The following is a 20,061-nucleotide window of genomic DNA, read 5'->3' on the forward strand; positions in this document are numbered from 1 at the left end:
GTGTGTGTGTGTGTGTGTGTGTGTGTGTGTGTGTGTGTGTGTGTGTGAATGTGCTCAGGGTCAATTATAGTCGGATATGATCTGTGCGAATAGTTTGGTTCATCAGACAGGACCTAAGCCTGTATTTTAAAATCTTTGAGTCGGGAAGACTGAAATGCAATTTGGATATAACTGCTCCCTAACTGTTCCAGGTCACTATGTCGTTCCTGGGAATGTGGCTGGGAACGGCCAGACATCAGAGACCCTCTCCAAAACTTTACTACCCAGCTCCAACTGCACTGTGAGTATACATGTACATAGGTGCATTTGAAGAAGTAATGTAGTAACAAGCCTAACTAAGAATGCTGACATGCTAAATAGCATGTCATGTTTACCATGTTCGCCATCTTAGTATAGCGTGTCAACATGCTAAACTTTGCTGATTTGCACTAAACACAAAGTACAGGTGAAGCTAATGGGAATGTCATAAGTTTAACAGATATTTGGTCTCAAACCAAAGTATTGGATTTCAAATATTTAACCTGATGATGGTGCTAAATGAAAAGTTAAGTGTTTACCAAAGTGATTTCAGCTGTGTTTCAATCTCTGTATTTTTTGCTTTACTTATCTGGCACAGCACAAATACAAACCTCTGAAGGCTTACAGTAAGACCTTGCTGCTGCTTTGTGTGTATGTAGCTCTTATCATCTATCTCTTGCTTATCTCTGTTTTACAGTACATTACAGGTTGATCACAGTTCATAAGACTGTTCAGCGTACTTAGATAAAAGCAAGTGACTAATTCTTCTTTTTAAAGCGCATCATGACCTTTTTTTCTGTACATCCCTTTACTGTGATGACTCCTATTGTATCCACGTAGGTGAGATTCTTCTACTTCAGCCTGGATGATGCTACAGCCGGACTGACAGCCTGGTCCAGGACGCTGCAGTCTGGGAGTGACGACGCTGTGTTATGGCTCAGAGAAAACTCACACAGCTACAGCTGGCAGAGAGCAGAGGTCACGTTCTCCTCCTCAGTCAGTAGCAAGGTCAGTGAGGAGACAGTTGGGAGCTTCGGTCAACCAGGGCCTCATTTATGAAAATGATTTGTTAATTTGATATTGTCATATGTGCATTATTTAGATATCAATCATTAATTTTGCAGGTATATCGCGACACCCCTGGTCTTTAAAATGTCATAAAATGTTTTTTTAGAAATGGCCCATGATAGGTTTCTAGAGCCTGATGTGACGCATTTACGTGTCTTTTGTCCTTAACAACAGTCAGAATATCATATCATATGGGAACGCAATGATAAAAGGAAGATTTTTATGACTCTGCGGCAACGACAGCTATGGCCGGAGGAATTATGTTTTTTGGTTGTCCGTCCTTCCGTCCGGTCCATTCTCGTGAACACAATATTTCAGGAACACCATGAGCCGATTATTTTTGTTCCAATTTGGCTCAAATGTCCACTTGCACTCAAGGATAATCTGATTAGAAATTTGGTGGTCAAAGGTCACTGTGGCCTCGCAAAACACGTTGTTGGCCATAACTCTGATTTTTTTTAAAGATTGTCTCCTTCTCAGATTGTCTTCAGATATGAGCCAGGTGATGGTCTCAGAGGGCTGGTTGCGCTGGACGACATCTCTTTCTCAAGGGAGTGTCTATTTGACCCTGACAACAACAAACTGCCTGACCTATCCTCCACCTCCGCCCCACCTGTATCCTCTAACACTCCAGCCTCAACTGCACCAACCCTCCCCTGTCAGGTAAACTACTGAAAATAAGCTCATGCCTGCAAAAGTAAATTATGTGAAACATAAATTAATCCATTAAACACATTTTTAAACCTGTATAATCCAGAGCCGCTGTTCTCTTTCTTCGGTGTTGCAGGATAATGAGTTTTTCTGTTGGCGATCAGCTAGAGAAGTGTGTATTCTGGAAACTCTACAGTGTGATTATCATCCAGACTGCCCACAGGGGGAGGACGAGGATGGTTGTGGTGAGCTGCGTGTTTCATCGACTGACAAATGCTTTTATCATTCTGTCAGCAGAAAAGTACAATGTCGTACGGTAACAAATCTTTTTTTTATTCGGGTTGATTCATTACCAGGCTACTAGATTTAAATTAGGGTGGTAACTAATTCTAATTCTAATTCTTTTAAGTGGGGAGAACGAGATAAATTGAGCATGTGGGTCAAAATTACTGTGCAGAAAATGAGTCATGTGATCACTGAAGTTTTCCTGCTGGATACAATGCGTAGTGACTAAAAGGATTAGGAAGGTCAAGAAGTAGTTTTATTTAATTTAATTTCACATTTTTACCTTTTATATGTTCAAATATCAGATAACCTGATTAGTTGCATGTTCCAATTTTGCAACATCAACTTTTGTATGTATAAGGTATATGCAAGTTGTGATGATGGTTGTGTTTTTTTTCAAGCATAAGAGAAATGATTACCATTTAAGGAAAAAGGGATTATACTGTTTACTCACAGAGAGTACTCAACCACAAGACCAAAGTTTATTCACCTCCTTTTTTCCCAGCGGTCTTTCTCACGCCTTGTCTCAAACTTTCAGGCCGGTGCACATTTGAGAGTGACCAGTGCCAATGGACGGACACCAGTGATGGACAGAGCAGGTGGCAGAGACAGAAAGCCAGTAATGACACCGAGCCGCCCACTGATCACACTACAGAGACAGGTGACTTTAGGGGCTTATTGACTTATTGAATAGGTTATTGATTTGAATGGACCCACAGGACAAGAATTCAAAGGATAACATGACATCAGATGAGATAATCATCACTACACTCCACTACCTACATGTTTAAGAGTCCACGCTTTTGATTCAGGATGTTTTCCCTCGTTCTCAGGCTACTACATGAGAGTGAATTTCAGTCAGGGGTCCACACAGACTGAAGCCCGACTCCAGAGTCCCCCACTCCCCCCTTCATCCGCCTACTGCCAGATTCTGTAAGCGATAGCCACTACATTGATGGCTACGTTTCTCTTATTATCATCCCTAATGTCTGTGAAATATTTGTTTTGATCCAGAGTTGAATATTTAAAGTATGAATTGCTCAATGTTCCGCACCACCCTCGTCTTTCTAACACGCAATTCTCTTCCCAATCCAACGCTCTCCCCTTCTTCCTTCCTTCTTTCCTAAACGCAGGTTTCACTTCCACATCACTGCAGAGACTTCTGGGTCACTCAGAGTGCTTATGCAGCAAGCTGAGGGGAGTGAAGCAATCCTGTGGTCACGCAGTCACAACACTCTCTCCCATTGGCCCCCAGAGCATCTGCCTGTAGGCCTGCACCAGCAGCCGTATAAGGTGTGGTAAGGTATCCACTGAACAGTTAAACAGTTACGTTTTAATCCTCACGAAAGAGGCATACGCAAGAGTGACATATTAAAGAAAACAAACTCTTAAATGGATACAGGAACATTATGAATGAAGAAGCTTGCATACAGAGCACGGGGGTTCACTGCATGGTTTGACGACGATGAAAATAATGTGAATCACTACGTCTCAATCCAATTCAATACATATGGAGAAGGTTGACTGTCTTGGCAGCTTGTGGTGGTCCAACACCTCACTGAGACATCATCTGTATATTCACAATGAATGGAGATCTCATACAAAAACATACATTTGAAAGTGCATATATGTACAATATGTGTTGGAAACGGATGTATTGCCGAATGTGTCAAGTAATGCTACTTTTGTGTAGGGTAAATATATTGCTGTATAGTATACAGTATTTATCATATGCAGTATATCTCAATGTGATAAAAACCCTAGTATGTGCAATCCTGTTATTAAATTTGTATTTGTTGGCTAAATATGATTGTGAATACTGTATTTCCAAATTTACTTTTAATACATTTTACTGTCACAGCCTGGCTCATGGCTCAAAAGCACGCAAGTAATGATTTCTATTGTCAGGTTTGGTTCAGCGGCATGAATGAAGTGATTCAGACGGACACGACTTCTGGAGATGACATTGTTGCCGTGGATGATATCTCTTTTATAAACTGTGAAAAATCCTACCAACCACCTGGTAAGTAAGGTTTCCATCAACATTACATGTACATTTATTGGACATGAGTAGTAGTGGTATGAATCATTACTTTATTAAAAAACTAAAGAGCACTGAGGAAGAAAAGCTGGCTACTCTTTAAACTATGTTTCCCTCCTCAGCTCTGTCTGCCTGTGGCTGCTCCTTTGAAGTTGGTCTGTGTGTTTGGGTTCAGGGGGCTGAAGATGAGCTGGACTGGCTCAGCAGGTCTGGTCCCACTGAAACCCCCAACACCGGGCCTGCAGGAGACCACACTACCGGCAAAGGTCCCTTTTATTCCACACTACCTTTCGACAAGTAGTGTCCTAAAACATTATTCTAATAAATGAATTGTAGTGTTTTGCGCTTATTAGTTACTTTTGTTACAAAAAGAACATTAATGCCTGTGCTGGGAATGTTTCTTTGAAGACGGCTTTGTTAACTTTTACAGTTACTGTGGCTTCAAGTGACAATTTCTGGAAATTCACAAGAAGTCACAAGAAGAGAGGAGTCATTAAGACAGAAAACTGACTCAATATTGTTAGTTATCTCATCTAAGGAGTTGCAACAGGAATAACAGCGGTGCATTTTTATTTCTTATGAATTCATGTTTTCATTTGAAGGAAGATTACGTCATAACTTCTTGTACAAATCTGGCTTTAAATTGATGACAATAAGGTGTTTCTCAATCTGGGGTTACAAGATGATTATCATGGTCAGAAACAACAAAAAAGTCCCCCCCCCCCCAATTTTACTTAAAAAAAAATCCTTTTCTCTAATCTTGTCATTTTTTAATCTTTCTTTTCTGATTCTTTTGATTTTCAAATGAAAATCACTCTTTGCTTGAATTCCTCTCAGCTCATAGATTTATACAACCTATGACGAGGAGTTACAAGTTCACATGTCAAAGGGCGTCAAAAGCCAGAAAGGTATTTATGGTTCCGTTGTTTTACAGGGAAATACATTTACATCAAAAGTTCCCGACCAAGTGTGAAGGGAAATGTGGCCCAGCTGAAGTCTTTGATGCTGCCACCTGCTGGCGAACAAGGATACTGTTTCACATTTTGGTACCACATGTTCGGATCTACTGCCGGCTCCTTGAGGATGCTTCTACAAACAACTGATCCCTTGACAAAAACATTGGTGAAAAGTTTATGAAATTTGTAGTTTTCTCAGTTTATTGCATGTTCCAACAAGCATAGAGATAAGGTCAGAGAAGGACACTTTTTTTGAGTCTGGACACCTCACTTCCCTTTACTACAATGTTAGAAAAACGGTTGATTGAGAAATATTTGTGACTGCTCCCATTGGGTTTTCTCTCTGTTATTATACTTTTCACGTAGTTGTGAAATGCTGATTGCAAAATAGCATTAATGCATTGTATAGTGAGTGCAAGCTGCACAGTTTCAGCGCCTACCACGATGTTGCAAAAACCTCACATCCTCATTGTGATGAGTGAATCAGCCTCCTGTCCTTCCTGTAGGTGTGGCAAAAATCAGGAAATCAAGGAGATGAGTGGCTGCTGGTGCAGAGCCACGTGAGCTTGCAGAAAGTCCACCAAGTGATTCTGGAGGCTACAGTGGGGGGAGAAGCAGGAGACATAGCCATCGATGACATCTCCCTCATCAGCGGACCATGTCCTGCCTCTGGTAATACAAACTGAAGAGTTCCAGAAAAACAAACAACATTTGACATTTTGGTTCAGTTTCGACTGTAATTCTCAAGTATTTTCTTCACTTTAAAGTGATTCATTATGTAAAAGATTGAGTAGAATAGCCAGGAAAAGAAGGAGCCATGGCACATTTTCAAGAATCACTGTCTCTCCCCAGTGAGTCACATCCACTCAACCATATCTTCCTCCTACTAAAAAGAAAAAAAGATGTTGGAGGGGGGAAATGTTGCCCCCCTCCCTCCTTATCTCTCATTCATGTAGTTGCTGTCGGCACATTTATGTGATCAAATCTTGGGTGATAGGAATTTCTTGATACACCTACATTTATTGGATAAGTCTGGATATATTGTATGTTTTTCTTGTTGTCAACCACTCCCAACAGGAAAACAGGATTAGAAATCAAGTCAAAGACCTTTTAAATCACAAATTATCATGCATCAAGGACTTTCAAGGTCCACAAGGAAAACAGGAAAACAAAGTCACAAATGCGAGAATTCTTTTTTTGAAACACTGCCAGTAACCTCCTGTTAAGTCCCTGTTTAACATCCCACCTAGACTGACTCCCATACACAGCGTTTTAGCAATAAACATTGAGTTACCGTTTCTATTCTTTGCAAAAGGTATGCATACTTTTTACAATCCTTTCCAAAACATTACCCTGTAGATTTGTGTGACTTCGAGGAGGGGAGCTGTAACTGGCAGCAGCAGACCACCGATGACTTTGACTGGGTCAGACAGTCGGGCTCCACCCACAACCCCAACACTGGGCCGGACAGCGACCACACCACCAACACACTCACAGGCCATTACTACTACCTGTCCTCCTCTTCTGCTGACAGTGCGGGACAGACAGCTAAAATGTCCTCACCACTGTACCCTGCAAGTAAGACAGTCACCTGTGTGTGTGTGTGTGTGTGTGTGTGTGTGTGTGTGTGTGTGTGTGTGCACGAGTGTGCTACTTCCTTTGCAATCCACAAGCTAACATCAACATTATGCTGCCATAGTTTGGTTCTACTCTTGTTTTCCTACAATTACTGAACTACAACTAAATTGACAATAGGCTCTCAGCGGTATATCTCAAGATTTTATGTAGACAGTGCACTCCTCTACACACTGAGTCACTTCCAGACTGGAACAAACATTTAGTTGAATGTCTTGATAGAGAACGCACCTGATTTAAGACGTTTGAATACATTGTGATCGGACCCTAGGATTTCCTTTCTCTGCCCAATAAATGGGCCTTTTAGTATTCAATTTATAATGTATTCATTAATTATAATGATGATGATTATTTGCTCATACTTTTCTTCAGTGGTATTGGAGGGAATATTGCGATCTTTTACTGAAGTCAAAGTACTAATACCTTACTGTAAAAAGTACTCAATGCTACAAAAAATGTCTGTGGCTCTCGTATCATTAGATTATTATTACTCATGCATTAATGTCAAAGCAGCATTTTCAACTATTTTATATAAGGCTGCAACTAAAGATTATTTAACTATGGATCCATATGCTGATCATTTTCTCCTGTAACCATTGATTGGTTGGTACAACTTCAGGAAATACTGAGAAATATCTGTTGTGTGTTTTGTCTGTTTTAGACCAGGAAAAGCAGCAAATCCTCCCTTTTGAGCAGCTAGAACCATGAATGATGACAAAAAACAATCAATCGTTTATCAAAATTGTTTCAAAATGGTTTAACTAATTGCTTAATTAGCTAATAATTTCAGCTCCAGTTGCACGTACTGTTCACCTTGATGTTTTAGAAGCACTGCTCATGTTTTGTATGTAAACTTTGTAAAGTATCTTCAGCCGTCCAATAAATGTAGATGACAGAGTACAATATATCCACTGTAATTGCTGTATGTATTGGAATAGAAGTATAAAGCAACATCTAATGGAAACACTTGAGTAAAATACAAGTAGCTCTACATAAAAACACAAATATCTGGACATCTAAGCGGTCTGTGATCTGGTTTTCTTTCTTTTGGCCCTTCAGGCAAAGGAGCTTGTGTGCAGCTGTGGTACCACATGTATGGCAAAGGAATGGGGCTGCTCAACGTTTACCAGCAGAGTGAAGAAGGGAAGCAAGCTCTGATTTTCTCTCAGACAGGAGACCAGGGTCAGCTCTGGAAGTTCGCCCAGGCGTCTCTAATGCCCCGGGTTCAGCCTTACAGGGTGAGTCACACGGATCTGCCCGAGACAGTCAGGTAGTAATACACTTTGGGGAAAAGAGATATACATGAACAACAGTGGAAAGTATATAAGTACATTCACTCAAGTACTGTAACTGTACTTAAGTAAAATGTTGAGCCACATGTACTTTGCTTTCCATTTGGTGCCACTATTTACTTTAACTAAACTATATTTCAGAGGAAAGCTTGATACTTGATACTTTTTCCTGATAATAATCTGAATCATCTGATGATAAAGTAACATTTTGAATGCAGGACTTTTACTTGTAACGGAGTAGTATTGGTATAATTTTTTAAAGTAAAGGATCTGTGTACATGGAGGTAAATCAGAATATCATTCTTCTTCCATGTTGTTTAAGCACAACATTTAATCGAAACCTGTAAAGTGTAAATGTCTTTTAAAGGGTGAGATCACCCAAAGTACAAATGTATTACTACATCTCACTAAATCAGAATATTCCACAGATGGTAGATAGTTTTCTTTGGGGGTGTTTCTTGAGTAAAATGAGTACTAAGTATATTGATACCTCTAAACCTCTGGACATAAAACTAGAATATGGTCTGACCTTTTTAAACTTGTATATATTGATATTTAAAGTAAGCAGTTTACATGGTTACATGCTTTGTGTTTCAGATCGTGGTGGAAGGTGTGAAGGCTGGCCCCACCCAGGAGGGAGACATGGCTTTTGATGATGTACAGCTGACGGACACTCAATGTTCTTCTCCTGGACATTGTGACTTTGAGAGCAACTCGTGTAGCTGGAGCAACCTGGGAGGAGGAGTCGACCAGGGGGACTGGCTCCGCGGTAGAGGAGCCTCCCCAAACCCCAACACCGGGCCCAGTGTTGACCACACCACCAACTCGACACACGGTAACAATGCGTACACGTTAATCTGCGATTCCACGTTTGAACCGAGTGGATGCGAGTGTGATTTAATACGATTTACGGAAACTTACAGAAACTTCATGCCACTGATTGTACATCACTTCTGTTCATATAGCACTTAAAATGCATGCAGTAAAGAAACTTCACATGCAGACCACAGACACAAACCAGAGACACAGACATAACTAATCTAAGTATATTATCATAAGCCTTGGAAAGCAGACAAGTTTTCAGTTTGTTTTTAAAAGTAGACACAGTTGAGATGGATGTGAGAGCAACAAAAAACACCCTCCCCAGATCTGTATCGTATGACAGGTGCAGTTAAAACCATCAGCACCAGGTCTGACTGGATTTATAGTCAGTAGATAGTAGCTTTATTGCAGCATACCAGCTGTACATATATTTAGTTTGAAGTGATGTTGACCATACCATGTTATGAAATGAATATAAGAGTTCTTTCTCTCGATATGTTTGAGTGATCGTGGCACGTTTCCACCAGGTTTCTATCTATATGTGGACAGCTCAGTGGGCGAGTGGGGAGACATGTCCTTCCTGATCAGTGAAGTGTTCCAGCCATCCACCAGAGGTCACTGTCTGACATTCTGGTACCACATGTATGGCAACCACGTTGGGACTCTCAGAGTTCACATAAATGACAGGTAACTTTAGCCGTTAATGAGTTGTAACATGAAACGTGATCTGTACACGGATAATTTAAACTTGAGCTGTCCTGTCTCGTAGAAAAACGCACACTGGTGACAACGAAGAAGGGATTCTGAAGTGGATTGAGACGGGAAACAAGGGAGACGAGTGGCTGGAGGCCAGTGTGACTGTTAAACATAAAGAAGCATTCTGGGTAATAATAAGCTTCTGATTATTTCATCAGAATGAATGTAGATAGTGTTACAACTCAGGGTTTTTGTTTCAGTTCGTCCTCTTGGTATTTGCCAGTGGTGAAAACGAATTAATTACATTCACACAAGTACTGTACTTTAATTGTGGTACTTGCACTTTACTTTAGTATTTCCATGTTATGCTACTCTACACTACTACTCTTTACATTTCAGAGGGAAGTATTGTACTTTTTTCTCAACGACACTTTTCAAATGAGGATTTTACATAAAATACACCGATGTGTTTTTGAAATACAACTCCTAGTTAAAGATTAAACCAGTGGTTCCCAACATTTTGGGCTTGTGGCATTTACAAAAAAGCAGTTGGAGCTTCTTATCAAAGATATCTATGAGTTATGAGTTGCACTCTAAACTTCTCACTGGGTTTTATTTGAATAATTGTTTGAGGCTGAAAGAGCTGAAATTATTCCACATCTAATCTGGTGACTCTTTGAAGAGGCCCGACCCCTAGTTTAAGAACCACTGGACTGAACAAGCCTACTGAATATTAAGTAATCAAACTAACAAAAAAAACAAAAAACTTTAACATCCTGGATCTTTCTGATTAAATTCAACTTAAATATACAGCAACATGTAGTCAATTTCATGGTGATAACTTTTATTATCACACATTAAACAATAACAGCAGAATTTTACTAATGTGTATTCTGAGTTTCCTGATTGCTGTTTTCAATTTGAACTCTATTTTTTGTTGCAGTTTGTGTTTGTGTATCAGCGGGGTATCAATGCAGGTGGGGATGTTGCTCTTGATGATATCACTATCCTCCCTGGCAGCTGCTACTCAAAGCCCCCCATTGACCCGCCTGAGGATAATAATGGTAACTTAAGACCCTCTTCAGCACTTGTAGAAAGTATTTTGCACTGATATGGGTTGAACTAGACACTTTATCACAACATTTTCCCAATTTAACAGCATTATCTAAACAGTATTTTGTCTGCATTGTGTATAAGCTTGGTGTTATTTCATTTTTTATTACTGTCAACAAAGCCCATCAAAAGGCCAAAACCATCAAAGCGTTTGTCCGTCTCTCAGTGCTTTCAGACTTCCCTGCCCGTCTCTGACACTCTGGCACTTAGCCACATGCGCATTCTTTCCTACTGAAAAACCTGAATCTTTAAAATGGGTCACAAATGAAAAGTTGTATTATAAAAAGGTTCAGAAATGTCCTGATCACTGTAGTTTTTAGCAAACATTAAGGAAAGAGTAGTAAATATTTATTAGGGACTATTTTCAGCCGCGGATTAGTTATTTATGACAGCAGGACAGTGTATGTCGGATTGACTCACGAAGCGCAACAATGCAGCTCATTTATGTGCTTTTAAATGTTTTGGACCACAATGGAGCACATAATGATAAGCTTTATCAGGCTTTGACGACACAGTCAATTGATATGGGGATAAATTAATTGTTAATTTTGGTATTTTCATGTTGACAATAAGAAAAATATAGAATATCACCAGCCTTATTTAAAAAATGTTGGTATAGGAACAACCAAATCAAATAATTCCGTATCCAAATGCTCAAAAATGATGGCCATTTAAGCCTTAGTGCAAGTGTAAAGAGTTAGGCTGATGTCAACTGTTTCTGTGTCTGCAGTCATGTTGTCTGCAGGTCTGGCTGTTGGTCTGACTCTGCTGGCTGGAATCATCATCTCCATCTTCCTCTTTATGCTGAACAGGACGTGTAGTACAATGTACACTATCGTTCATAAATACATACATAATTTACATAATGTATACAAAAACACATAAGAATCCTGGTTTATGGTATCGGCTGACATTTCTCCTTGTGTGTCTCAGAAATCAGCCGACAATTATGAATGACGACAAAATTGAAGAGAACAATGCGCTTGACCTCTTTGACCGCAAGATAAATGTAAGTTAGCAGGATTTTCTTGTCCAGCATTCACAGAGCACGGATGATTTAAAGAAACATTGTTTTTTCCTCCCAGGGCACCCAACATGGAACTGAATCAGAGTTTTCCTTCTTCAACAGTCTGTATAATCCATCTCCACATGTGACTGACGCCGCCACAGTAGCTTCATCTGATGCTTAGTCCAGATTAACTTCAATGAAACAAATAACCCATTTACCAATTTGTAAATTCTACCTGTGTTCTTGGAGATATTTGATTCCCATTCTGTTATTGAGAATATTAAATATTGATGTTAGTGGGGCATTTTGCTGAGAAAATAATAGATCAAAGGATGTAATGTCGGTTATATGAGAAAGTATCAGTGACTCTTTAGTTTTAATCATGACAAGTGGATTAAGAAATACATGAGCAGATTTATTGCTTACCTACAAACCCCTTGACTGAGGATTAGCGAACACTGAACATTTTAACAACGTTTTTTAGAAAAAAGATTGAAACATGTTGCAGCTTGTTTTATGTTGTTGTTGAGTATGCCTAAACTATTTTGCAAAAAGCTTTTAGTCATGTTGTTTTAAGAAACTGTACGTTGTAAAGACGGCTGTCTTTCTGTTCTGCTTTCTGATTTGAAACAGTTTATTAATAAATGTTTGTTCATGAGGTTTTTTATTCACATCTTTATTGAAATTGCAACAATCGAAATGTACAGCTAAAGCTTCATATCCTTAATCATTTTTCCATCGTTGAATTATTCTTTTAAATTTTTAATTTCCAGGGCCGGTATGTATACAACTTCTAAAACCTTAAGAACATCATTTTAATTGTTCCTCAAAAGTGGAGGCCCAAAAATATGTTTTCATGTTAGTCAAACACATGTTTCATCAAACACGTAATAGTTTTTTTTCTCCACAGAAATATAGAACACACAGGTTGGCTTGAACAAATTACACATTAAAGGTTTACTGGAAAGTTATACATATTTAAAATTTCCTTTGACTAACTGTATACAAAACAAACTAGTTTAAACCAGCTCCATCTCGACAAACTGTGACAGTAAACTGCTCCTTGTGCATTTATGCATCAATATTACAAATCTAATCATGTCATGTATAATAAGATATCACTTACTGGGGGCCTTTTTCTACAGAATGAGTACTTTTTATTCTTAAAGTACATGTTGCTGTATTTTGGGATTGGTCTACCTGTTTTATGAGCCGGTAAGGTTCATAAAACAGGTAAATATTAAAGTGTCTAAAGTGCGGATATATTTTCAGTATGAGCCGGCCGGTAAGAAAAAAAAGACAGTTCTGCCTAAAGGGAGTGGGAGTGGACGAAACCAAGTGTAGATATAGGAGGGGGGCCTTGAGATGCTCCACTATTGTTTTAGACACAATAAACAGTCCGTCGAACTATTTAGTTTGTACCTAAACTACAAAGCCAATAACGTAAAACATAAAAACAAACGTTTAATCCCACACTATGGAGAGATGCCTCCCCACCCTGGCGAGTTTAGTTGAGCTATTCTCCTATGTGCGACCATAGACGGTAACACGTTTCATGCCCGCATAAACTGTAGGTGTAACCGGCAAAAAAGCCATAAACCAACCTCCACGATGCCGAGGAGGGATTGTAATTATCTGTAAACTCATATATCATATTCATGGACTACTTTATTACCTTTGTACAAGCCCTGTCAAGTATTACATGCATTATGAAGAAACAAGGTTGAATATCCTGTGTAAACAATTTGATTTGGCTGCAAAATGTATAGACTGAAAGACGTCCTGTTTCTAAAGCATTTAAAAGCCAATTGTCCTTTGTATAATCCATAGACAAGTAAAAAGTGTTTTTGTCAGTGAACTCTTGAAGAGGTGCAGCGCCACTAGCGGAGCCTATAAGGCGCCCTACGCGTCGGCCGTGACGACGTTATTTTCTCTACGCTTGAGAGAGAGAGACAGGGAAGACTACACGGAAAGAACAATGGGCGTAGATGTCGAAACCATTAGACCAGGACACGGTAACAGATTGATTTTTCCCCCCAAATCACTCGATAACTAAAGTAAATGTCCGTTTTACAATATAGCCGATTTCTAACCCACGGTTTTTTCTCATTTCAGGAGGGACTAACCCGCAGAGGGGACAGACGGTTTCCGTGCACTACGTTGGTAATACATAGCTAACGTTATTTAAATACTGACTGGTTGTTTAGTTCACCCATATTTAATTTACTATAGCAAATGTTATCCACTCAAACACACACGGGTGGTCGTTAGATAAGAGAATCGATGCTCCTCATGTCTGTACGGTCATATTAGCTTAGCTTAGCTTAGTTTAGCTTAGCACAAGTACTAGCCTGGCTCCGTACCAAGTTACCAACATGTGCTAACCAGCACCCAACATGCTCGCCATTTTATACGTTATACCTCGTTTGTTAGATCCGTACAAACACGGAAGTGCAGAACAATTATTTCTCCAGCTTAACGTTAGCCGCCCTGCATTGTTTCCTGTGTGTGTGCTAAGCTAACTGTAAGTTACTTCATTTTGGGTGCATAGACGTTAAAGGTGGTATAAATCTCCCCTTTATTTCTTTAGCTAACGTGAAATAAAGTGCATATTTGTCCTCCTGCATGTAGTGTTGTTTATCAGTCTAGATTGTTTTCGTGTAGGTTGTCTCGTTTTGGATATATATAGATATGTCTATATATATATATATATATATATGTCTGTCTGTCTGTCTTCTGGCTATAATGGCACTCAAAGCCCCACAATAATACATTTGCAGAACTCAATATAGCAATAATTCTTTCCAGAAATCATGACCTGGGTTACTCAAGATAATCCACAGACAACTAACTGCTCGCAACAAGCTCTATATGTTTTTAAAATATGTTTTCCCCCTTGGTTGTTGAACAGGCACGCTGACAAATGGAAAGAAGTTTGACTCCTCCAGGGACCGAGGAGATCCCTTCAAATTCAAAATTGGAAATGGTGAAGTCATTCGTGCTTGGGATGAGGGTGTAGCTCAGGTAAGGAGATTAACCTTTAATGATTTTATACATCTAGATAGAAAGATAGTTAGTTACTTTATTAATCCCGCTACAGCAGCATTTATGGTACAGGTAAAGCAATAAGAACAGATGAGCTTCCACATCTTGGGGATTACTATTGAACCTGTGAATTAGAGGTGTGGCAATTTGGTAAAAAATGTAAAAAAAAATAATTCCAAAGCTGGGCTAGTTACATTTTTAATAATTCTCCCTGCAAAACGTGCTAGGACCACAACATTATTGAAGTGCCATAACTATTTCAGCCATTAATCAAGGCAGTTGAGCAGAATAACTAAATGCAAGCACTGCCTCCTTATCTCCTCAATTTGTGTCTGCGTTCCTGTCTTCGCTTTGATATCGGCAGACAACCGACTAGCTTTGGCTACCCTGAAGGTAGAAACGGACTCATCAAAGTAAAATGTGCACACTGGTTGGTCGACTCCCTTCACCTCTTGTTACCAGAAATAATGTATCATTAACGGTCACAAACCGAGCATTAAGATCAGCGTGCAGAGTCTTCTTCGAGACCGTTAGATTTGCTAAGAGAAAGCCACAGATAGCTTCACCTGGAGTCCACACAGTTATATAAACTGATGTAAACATGTTGCAAAAACAGCTCTCGTAAAGCGTTTTCCAACGACGTAAATATTGCCGACATCACAACAGAAACGATCAAGAAAAAATACAAACGATAGACATTTTAATATAATTTGGCGATGTGTATTGCCAAGCCCTAGCGTCAACCAGGCAAGGGAGGGTCTAACAAATTACGCTTTTGATTTGCATTGTGGGAAAGGTAGTATCCAGTGTTTTTGTAGCTTGGCCCTTATTGGGGACTAAAAGTTAGAGTATCTCCTCTTCTGGTATATTGATATTGGGTACTTGCTGTAAATGTATTACTAAATCACTGGAATACCCCTTTAACAGAGATGCCAAAAAGAGGGTCAGCCATTCAATATCGAACCATATTACTACCTTTTTTATGTAGCTTGCTCTTCACCTCCACAGATGACCGTTGGCCAGTTGGCCAGGTTGACCTGCTCGCCGGACTATGCGTATGGTGCTCAAGGATTCCATCCCGTCATTCCAGAAAACGCCACTCTCATCTTTGAAGTGGAGCTGCTGGGTTTTTCTTAAAAGTTGAAGGTTGCTCTTCACAATTTCTCATGCCATCATCATCTCTGACACAAATAGCCATTTATTTAAAGGTGCCGTCGGTAGCATTTATAAACATGAATAAATTGTTGTAGAAAGAATTCTCATACCGTGGGATGATTGAGACAAATTTGATACATGCCCGGCGCTAATGTTAGTGCTGAGATGACACCGGGATCAAAAAAACGTAAGGGAACAGTACAACTTGTTTCGTCCAGGATTCATGTGGCCTCCATTTCTACATTAGTCTGATGAATCATGGAATTATTAGACATCCAACAGAATGACCACCGAATCTGAACATTTAACACTAAATTTGCACAGAATGAATCTAATTTGTTCATACCTTTTTATTCCAATGTCCCAAAAATAGTGCGGAAATGATTATGAAACACCTTTTTAATGAAGTCTATTTGTTCTTTCTTGCATTATGTATTTCTCTAACAGATGCATTGAGTTGATGACCTGGGACTTTGACACAATGTAAAGAATGTCTTACAGACAATAACGGCTTATGATTTCATTTTCATCCCTCCATTTATTGCCTTTCATCCTATCAGATTCTGAATCCTGACTCTTCAACTTTATTCTTGTCTTTTTGTCATAACAAGTTAAAGGCCTCAAGTGTCCTTGTGTTATGTCATGCTTGACAATTTCTTTGGTAATGTTTTACTTCTTTATTGTGTCATCCATTGATAAAGGGTATTTTCCGTGGGTTCTGCATTCTTGCATTAAAATCATCAAGTATACAATATTAATGTGGCATTCATTGACATTCACATGATTTACACTTTGAACAAGTAGTTCTGATAAACACTCGTGTAGTTTTACTCTGAGAACAAATCGCTCCAGACACAAGAATTCCAGGTGGTGCTACAGATTTCTATGCCATGAGTTTAGGTTCAGATGCATCAACGTGTTTTTGCTGTCCTGTGATTCCCCACGTAAGGCTTTAGGAATGTTTTCCCATAAACAATATTGTTGTCAAACTAGATTCTGCTCTGTGTTCAGGTGGATTGTAGCAGTTTGATAATAAAACACATTAGCTAGCAGGTAAACTATCTTAGCTATCCCTCCCTCTCGTGAGACAGTTAAAGTTCTTCCCAGTGGTGGAAGAAGTTTTTTACTTTAGTAAAAGTACCAATACCACAATGTAAAAATACTCCATTACAAGCAAAAGTACTGCATCCAAAATGCTACTTACCGAAATGCACATTAGTATTGCCATGAAAATGTACTTAAAAGTGAAACTACTTGATGCAGACAAATTAACAGAACTTAATACATTTCCACAAAGTGTGTTTAAAAACTACAAGTTATTCTTAAGTAAGTTTAGTGTTTGTAGATATAAGTGTTAACTCTGGGCAGTCATATTTACAGGCATTTTAGTTTGGCTGTTCTGCCTACTGATTCACAAAAAATATTAAAATACTAAGCCAATGTTGTCATACCATACTCTGTATTAACTCTTGTTAACTAATGTTCTAAATTAGTTTCCAAATTAGCCCTCCTGTTGCTCTTGATATTCCGTGTATCTCTGCTGTCAACACATTTTATTATTTTTATTAAGTACAGAGATTAGCTCCTCAACACATTTGTGTTTGAACACAAAGCCTTCACGTGTGTTCTGGGTTCATCGGTTTGTTTTGATTGTGGTGGAAACCTTTGAATTACACGAGGGACGGAGCGTCTGCTGCCTTCACTTGCGCTTTGTAATCTTCAAGCTTCACAATCAATCGATTCATTAAGAAAACTACAGCAGATTATTCCATAATGAAAATAATTAGTGGTTGCAGTCTTATACAACAATGTTTTTTTAAAATTGCTCCACCTCAATTATAACAGTAAAATCCACATTTTTGAATGCATCAGTAATCATCTAATGAAATACAATGTAACAGTAACAGAGGCCATTTCTCTGCATAAAGAGTACTTTTAATACTGTAAGTGCATTTTCCTAACCAAACTTTTCATTGCCAATGCAGCGCTTTTACTTTAAATGGAGTATTTCTTGCGCTATCAGTTCTCCGAATAGTTCCTCCAACACTACTTTGGGCTCATATTGGTGACAATTCCGACGGCATTTGAAGGCAGCATTTGGTCAGCGCTCATCACAGAAGAGAGCTCCACACCTGAAGAAGCGTTACACGGACGTACGGACGGACAGTCTGAAAGTTAAACATGGACATCAACATGATGAGAAACTATACATTTGGCTACATTAATAGTTAAGTTTGCCTCGTCTTCGTCCCTTTGTTTTTCCTTAATTAGACGAGTGCTCGTTAAGCTCATTGCGCTTTAATCATTCTTTGCGCTTTGGCGATGCGTTGCGAGCCGAGAGGAAGGATGGCGATGACCCTGACAAAGACAGCTCATCTCATCACTGCACTGGTTTTCGTTTTCCAGTTACAAATAAGCTTCACGAAGCTTAAATCCGTTTATGGTAAGTTATAAAATACGTGTCTCTTGAATATGCCAATAATTGTTTTTTAGGCTAACCTAACTTTAGGAACAGGTCAGTTTGCGCAATACAGTAAAAACTGTAACGCTTGTAGAAGTAAGTATTATTTGGACATTAAGCTTTTGTTTTATCACCTACAGTTATGGAATATGTGTGTGTTGTTAAAGCTAACATAACTAACAATACATTTACCTACTTACTGTGTGTTTCAGTGTAACGTTTGTTTGTTATTCCATGTTATGCATAGTTATCTCTTATTGGTTTTAAACATGCTTTGTTCAATATATATATGTATATATAATCTATATCTGGGGATTGAATATGCCAATTATAGAAAGCATGTGCAGATGTTTTGATATTTTCTTAAATAAGGTATCCCTTGTATTTTGTGCTTGGCTGAATGAAACATCTTAAACAGTATGATAAATCGGACTTGTGTTGATCTACAGACTGGGTATTTTAGCAAATTTTAAATGGCAGTAGCAGCCCGTCGCTATACGACAGTTGCTGCTTCTATTGCCAATAAAACGGTTCCTGATACTTGCACAGAAAGCATCAATACGCTGCCCACCATGTGACAGAAATATAGACACAGCAGTCACAGCTGTTTGGCCTCACATGCCTGGTCCTGGACCTGCTGGTGTGAAGAATGTGAAGCATGCTTTCACCCTCTGCCGTGAAACGAAAAATTCGGACGCACAGTAGTCACTGGAAAGGGGTCGAATGACGGGATGAGCTGGCATGCTTGCCACATGGCACACGCTGGGGAATTGTTTATGTCCTGTTGCATGTGAGAAGAAGATGTTTGTTAACTGGTGTTTGAGACGTTCAAAGATGCATTCTCCACATCTAACATTCCCGTCACATACAATGTTCATTGTTTCTCACTAGGTTGGTTACAATATTCCACACTGACAGTATCTTAGCCTTAATGTTGTGTGCCAGTTTATTGAAGCAATATGATTTTTATGTGAAATATTCAAACCCAAGGCTATGTTTTTTTAGTGGAAATCCTAATGGACGTATTCTTTATGCCTTTTGCATTATTGTATACAAACTCCCTCAAAATTTAGCCTGGCGTATTTGGTATCCTTGGAAACTTTAAAATATGGAATTGGCCCATTTAAAAATATAAGTTCAGTGGGTTTGAATTAGAGCTGCAATTAATCAGCAACTATTTTGACAACCAATGTATCGTTTAAGTTCTTTATTTTTTGCAAGCCTTATTGAGAATCATTTGATGGCTCCAAGTCCTCGAATGTGAGGATTCGCTGCTTTTCTTGGTCTTACAAGCTCGCATTCTGCTGCAGAAAACGGGATATTACATTAGGGGTCCAGTTATGGCTGCATGCTCAACGATCTCTCGTGGGCTGTTAATCGCTTCCCGGCCACTAGGGGCCGCTAGTGGTCACACAGCTAACGCAAATTACGTTGTGTTTTGCTAACATCTAACGTAACGGATGTTGTGTTTGGCTAACATCTAACGTAACGGATGTTGTGTTTGGCTAACATCTAACGTAATGAACGTTGTGTTTGGATAACATCTAACGTAACGGATGTTGTGTTTTGCTAACATCTAACGTAACGGATGTTGTGTTTGGCTAACATCTAACGTAACGGATGTTGTGTTTGGCTAACATCTAACGTAATGGACGTTGTGTTTGGATAACAGCTAACGTAATGAACGTTGTGTTTGGATAACAGCTAACGTAATGGACGTTAACATAAGTGTTAATAAAGGGGGTTCAGCCTATTGTGGGTTGTATTCATTCAATCACACGATACACCTGTGGTCTTTCAGACACACCTGGTGG

The 20,061-nt window shown here is 39.2% G+C and overlaps 2 protein-coding genes across 2 annotated transcripts in view; both read left to right on the forward strand.

Annotated features, from left to right (window-relative positions):
* The window catches only part of LOC116393065 (MAM and LDL-receptor class A domain-containing protein 2), a 27,856-nt gene extending 15,611 nt beyond the window's left edge, over positions 1-12,245 (forward strand). The window contains exons 32-51 of the mRNA XM_031864988.1: positions 192-280; positions 859-1,026; positions 1,567-1,749; positions 1,874-1,982; positions 2,561-2,683; positions 2,856-2,955; positions 3,156-3,315; positions 3,931-4,045; positions 4,186-4,329; positions 4,998-5,185; positions 5,526-5,691; positions 6,379-6,597; positions 7,714-7,892; positions 8,544-8,781; positions 9,296-9,455; positions 9,538-9,652; positions 10,408-10,528; positions 11,308-11,404; positions 11,511-11,586; positions 11,663-12,245. Coding sequence (XP_031720848.1) covers positions 192-280; positions 859-1,026; positions 1,567-1,749; positions 1,874-1,982; positions 2,561-2,683; positions 2,856-2,955; positions 3,156-3,315; positions 3,931-4,045; positions 4,186-4,329; positions 4,998-5,185; positions 5,526-5,691; positions 6,379-6,597; positions 7,714-7,892; positions 8,544-8,781; positions 9,296-9,455; positions 9,538-9,652; positions 10,408-10,528; positions 11,308-11,404; positions 11,511-11,586; positions 11,663-11,767 — 2,855 coding nt within the window. The 3' untranslated portion in view covers positions 11,768-12,245. The remainder of the gene's footprint in view (positions 1-191; positions 281-858; positions 1,027-1,566; positions 1,750-1,873; positions 1,983-2,560; positions 2,684-2,855; positions 2,956-3,155; positions 3,316-3,930; positions 4,046-4,185; positions 4,330-4,997; positions 5,186-5,525; positions 5,692-6,378; positions 6,598-7,713; positions 7,893-8,543; positions 8,782-9,295; positions 9,456-9,537; positions 9,653-10,407; positions 10,529-11,307; positions 11,405-11,510; positions 11,587-11,662) is intronic.
* Positions 12,246-13,494: 1,249 nt separating this feature from the next.
* LOC116393092 (peptidyl-prolyl cis-trans isomerase FKBP1A-like) lies at positions 13,495-16,540 on the forward strand. Its single transcript, XM_031865054.1, has 4 exons — positions 13,495-13,601; positions 13,702-13,749; positions 14,498-14,610; positions 15,640-16,540. The coding sequence occupies exons 1-4, from the start codon at positions 13,565-13,567 to the stop codon at positions 15,766-15,768; spliced, it is 327 nt and encodes a 108-aa protein (XP_031720914.1). The 5' UTR covers positions 13,495-13,564; the 3' UTR covers positions 15,769-16,540.
* Positions 16,541-20,061: the final 3,521 nt, after the last annotated feature.

The sequence above is a fragment of the Anarrhichthys ocellatus genome, unplaced genomic scaffold (genome assembly GCF_004355925.1).
Source record: "Anarrhichthys ocellatus isolate YVR2014 unplaced genomic scaffold, GSC_Weel_1.0 scaffold32, whole genome shotgun sequence".
In the NCBI taxonomy this organism is placed as follows: domain Eukaryota; kingdom Metazoa; phylum Chordata; class Actinopteri; order Perciformes; family Anarhichadidae; genus Anarrhichthys; species Anarrhichthys ocellatus.

Bases quoted from the DNA above. Each gene is read 5' to 3' on its own strand.
- LOC116393092 (XM_031865054.1), top strand. From the start codon at position 13,565: ATGGGCGTAGATGTCGAAACCATTAGACCAGGACACG. The intron at 13,602-13,701 runs GTAACAGATTGA...TTCTCATTTCAG, and splicing joins AACCATTAGACCAGGACACG to GAGGGACTAACCCGCAGAGG. The intron at 14,611-15,639 runs GTAAGGAGATTA...TCACCTCCACAG, and splicing joins GGGATGAGGGTGTAGCTCAG to ATGACCGTTGGCCAGTTGGC.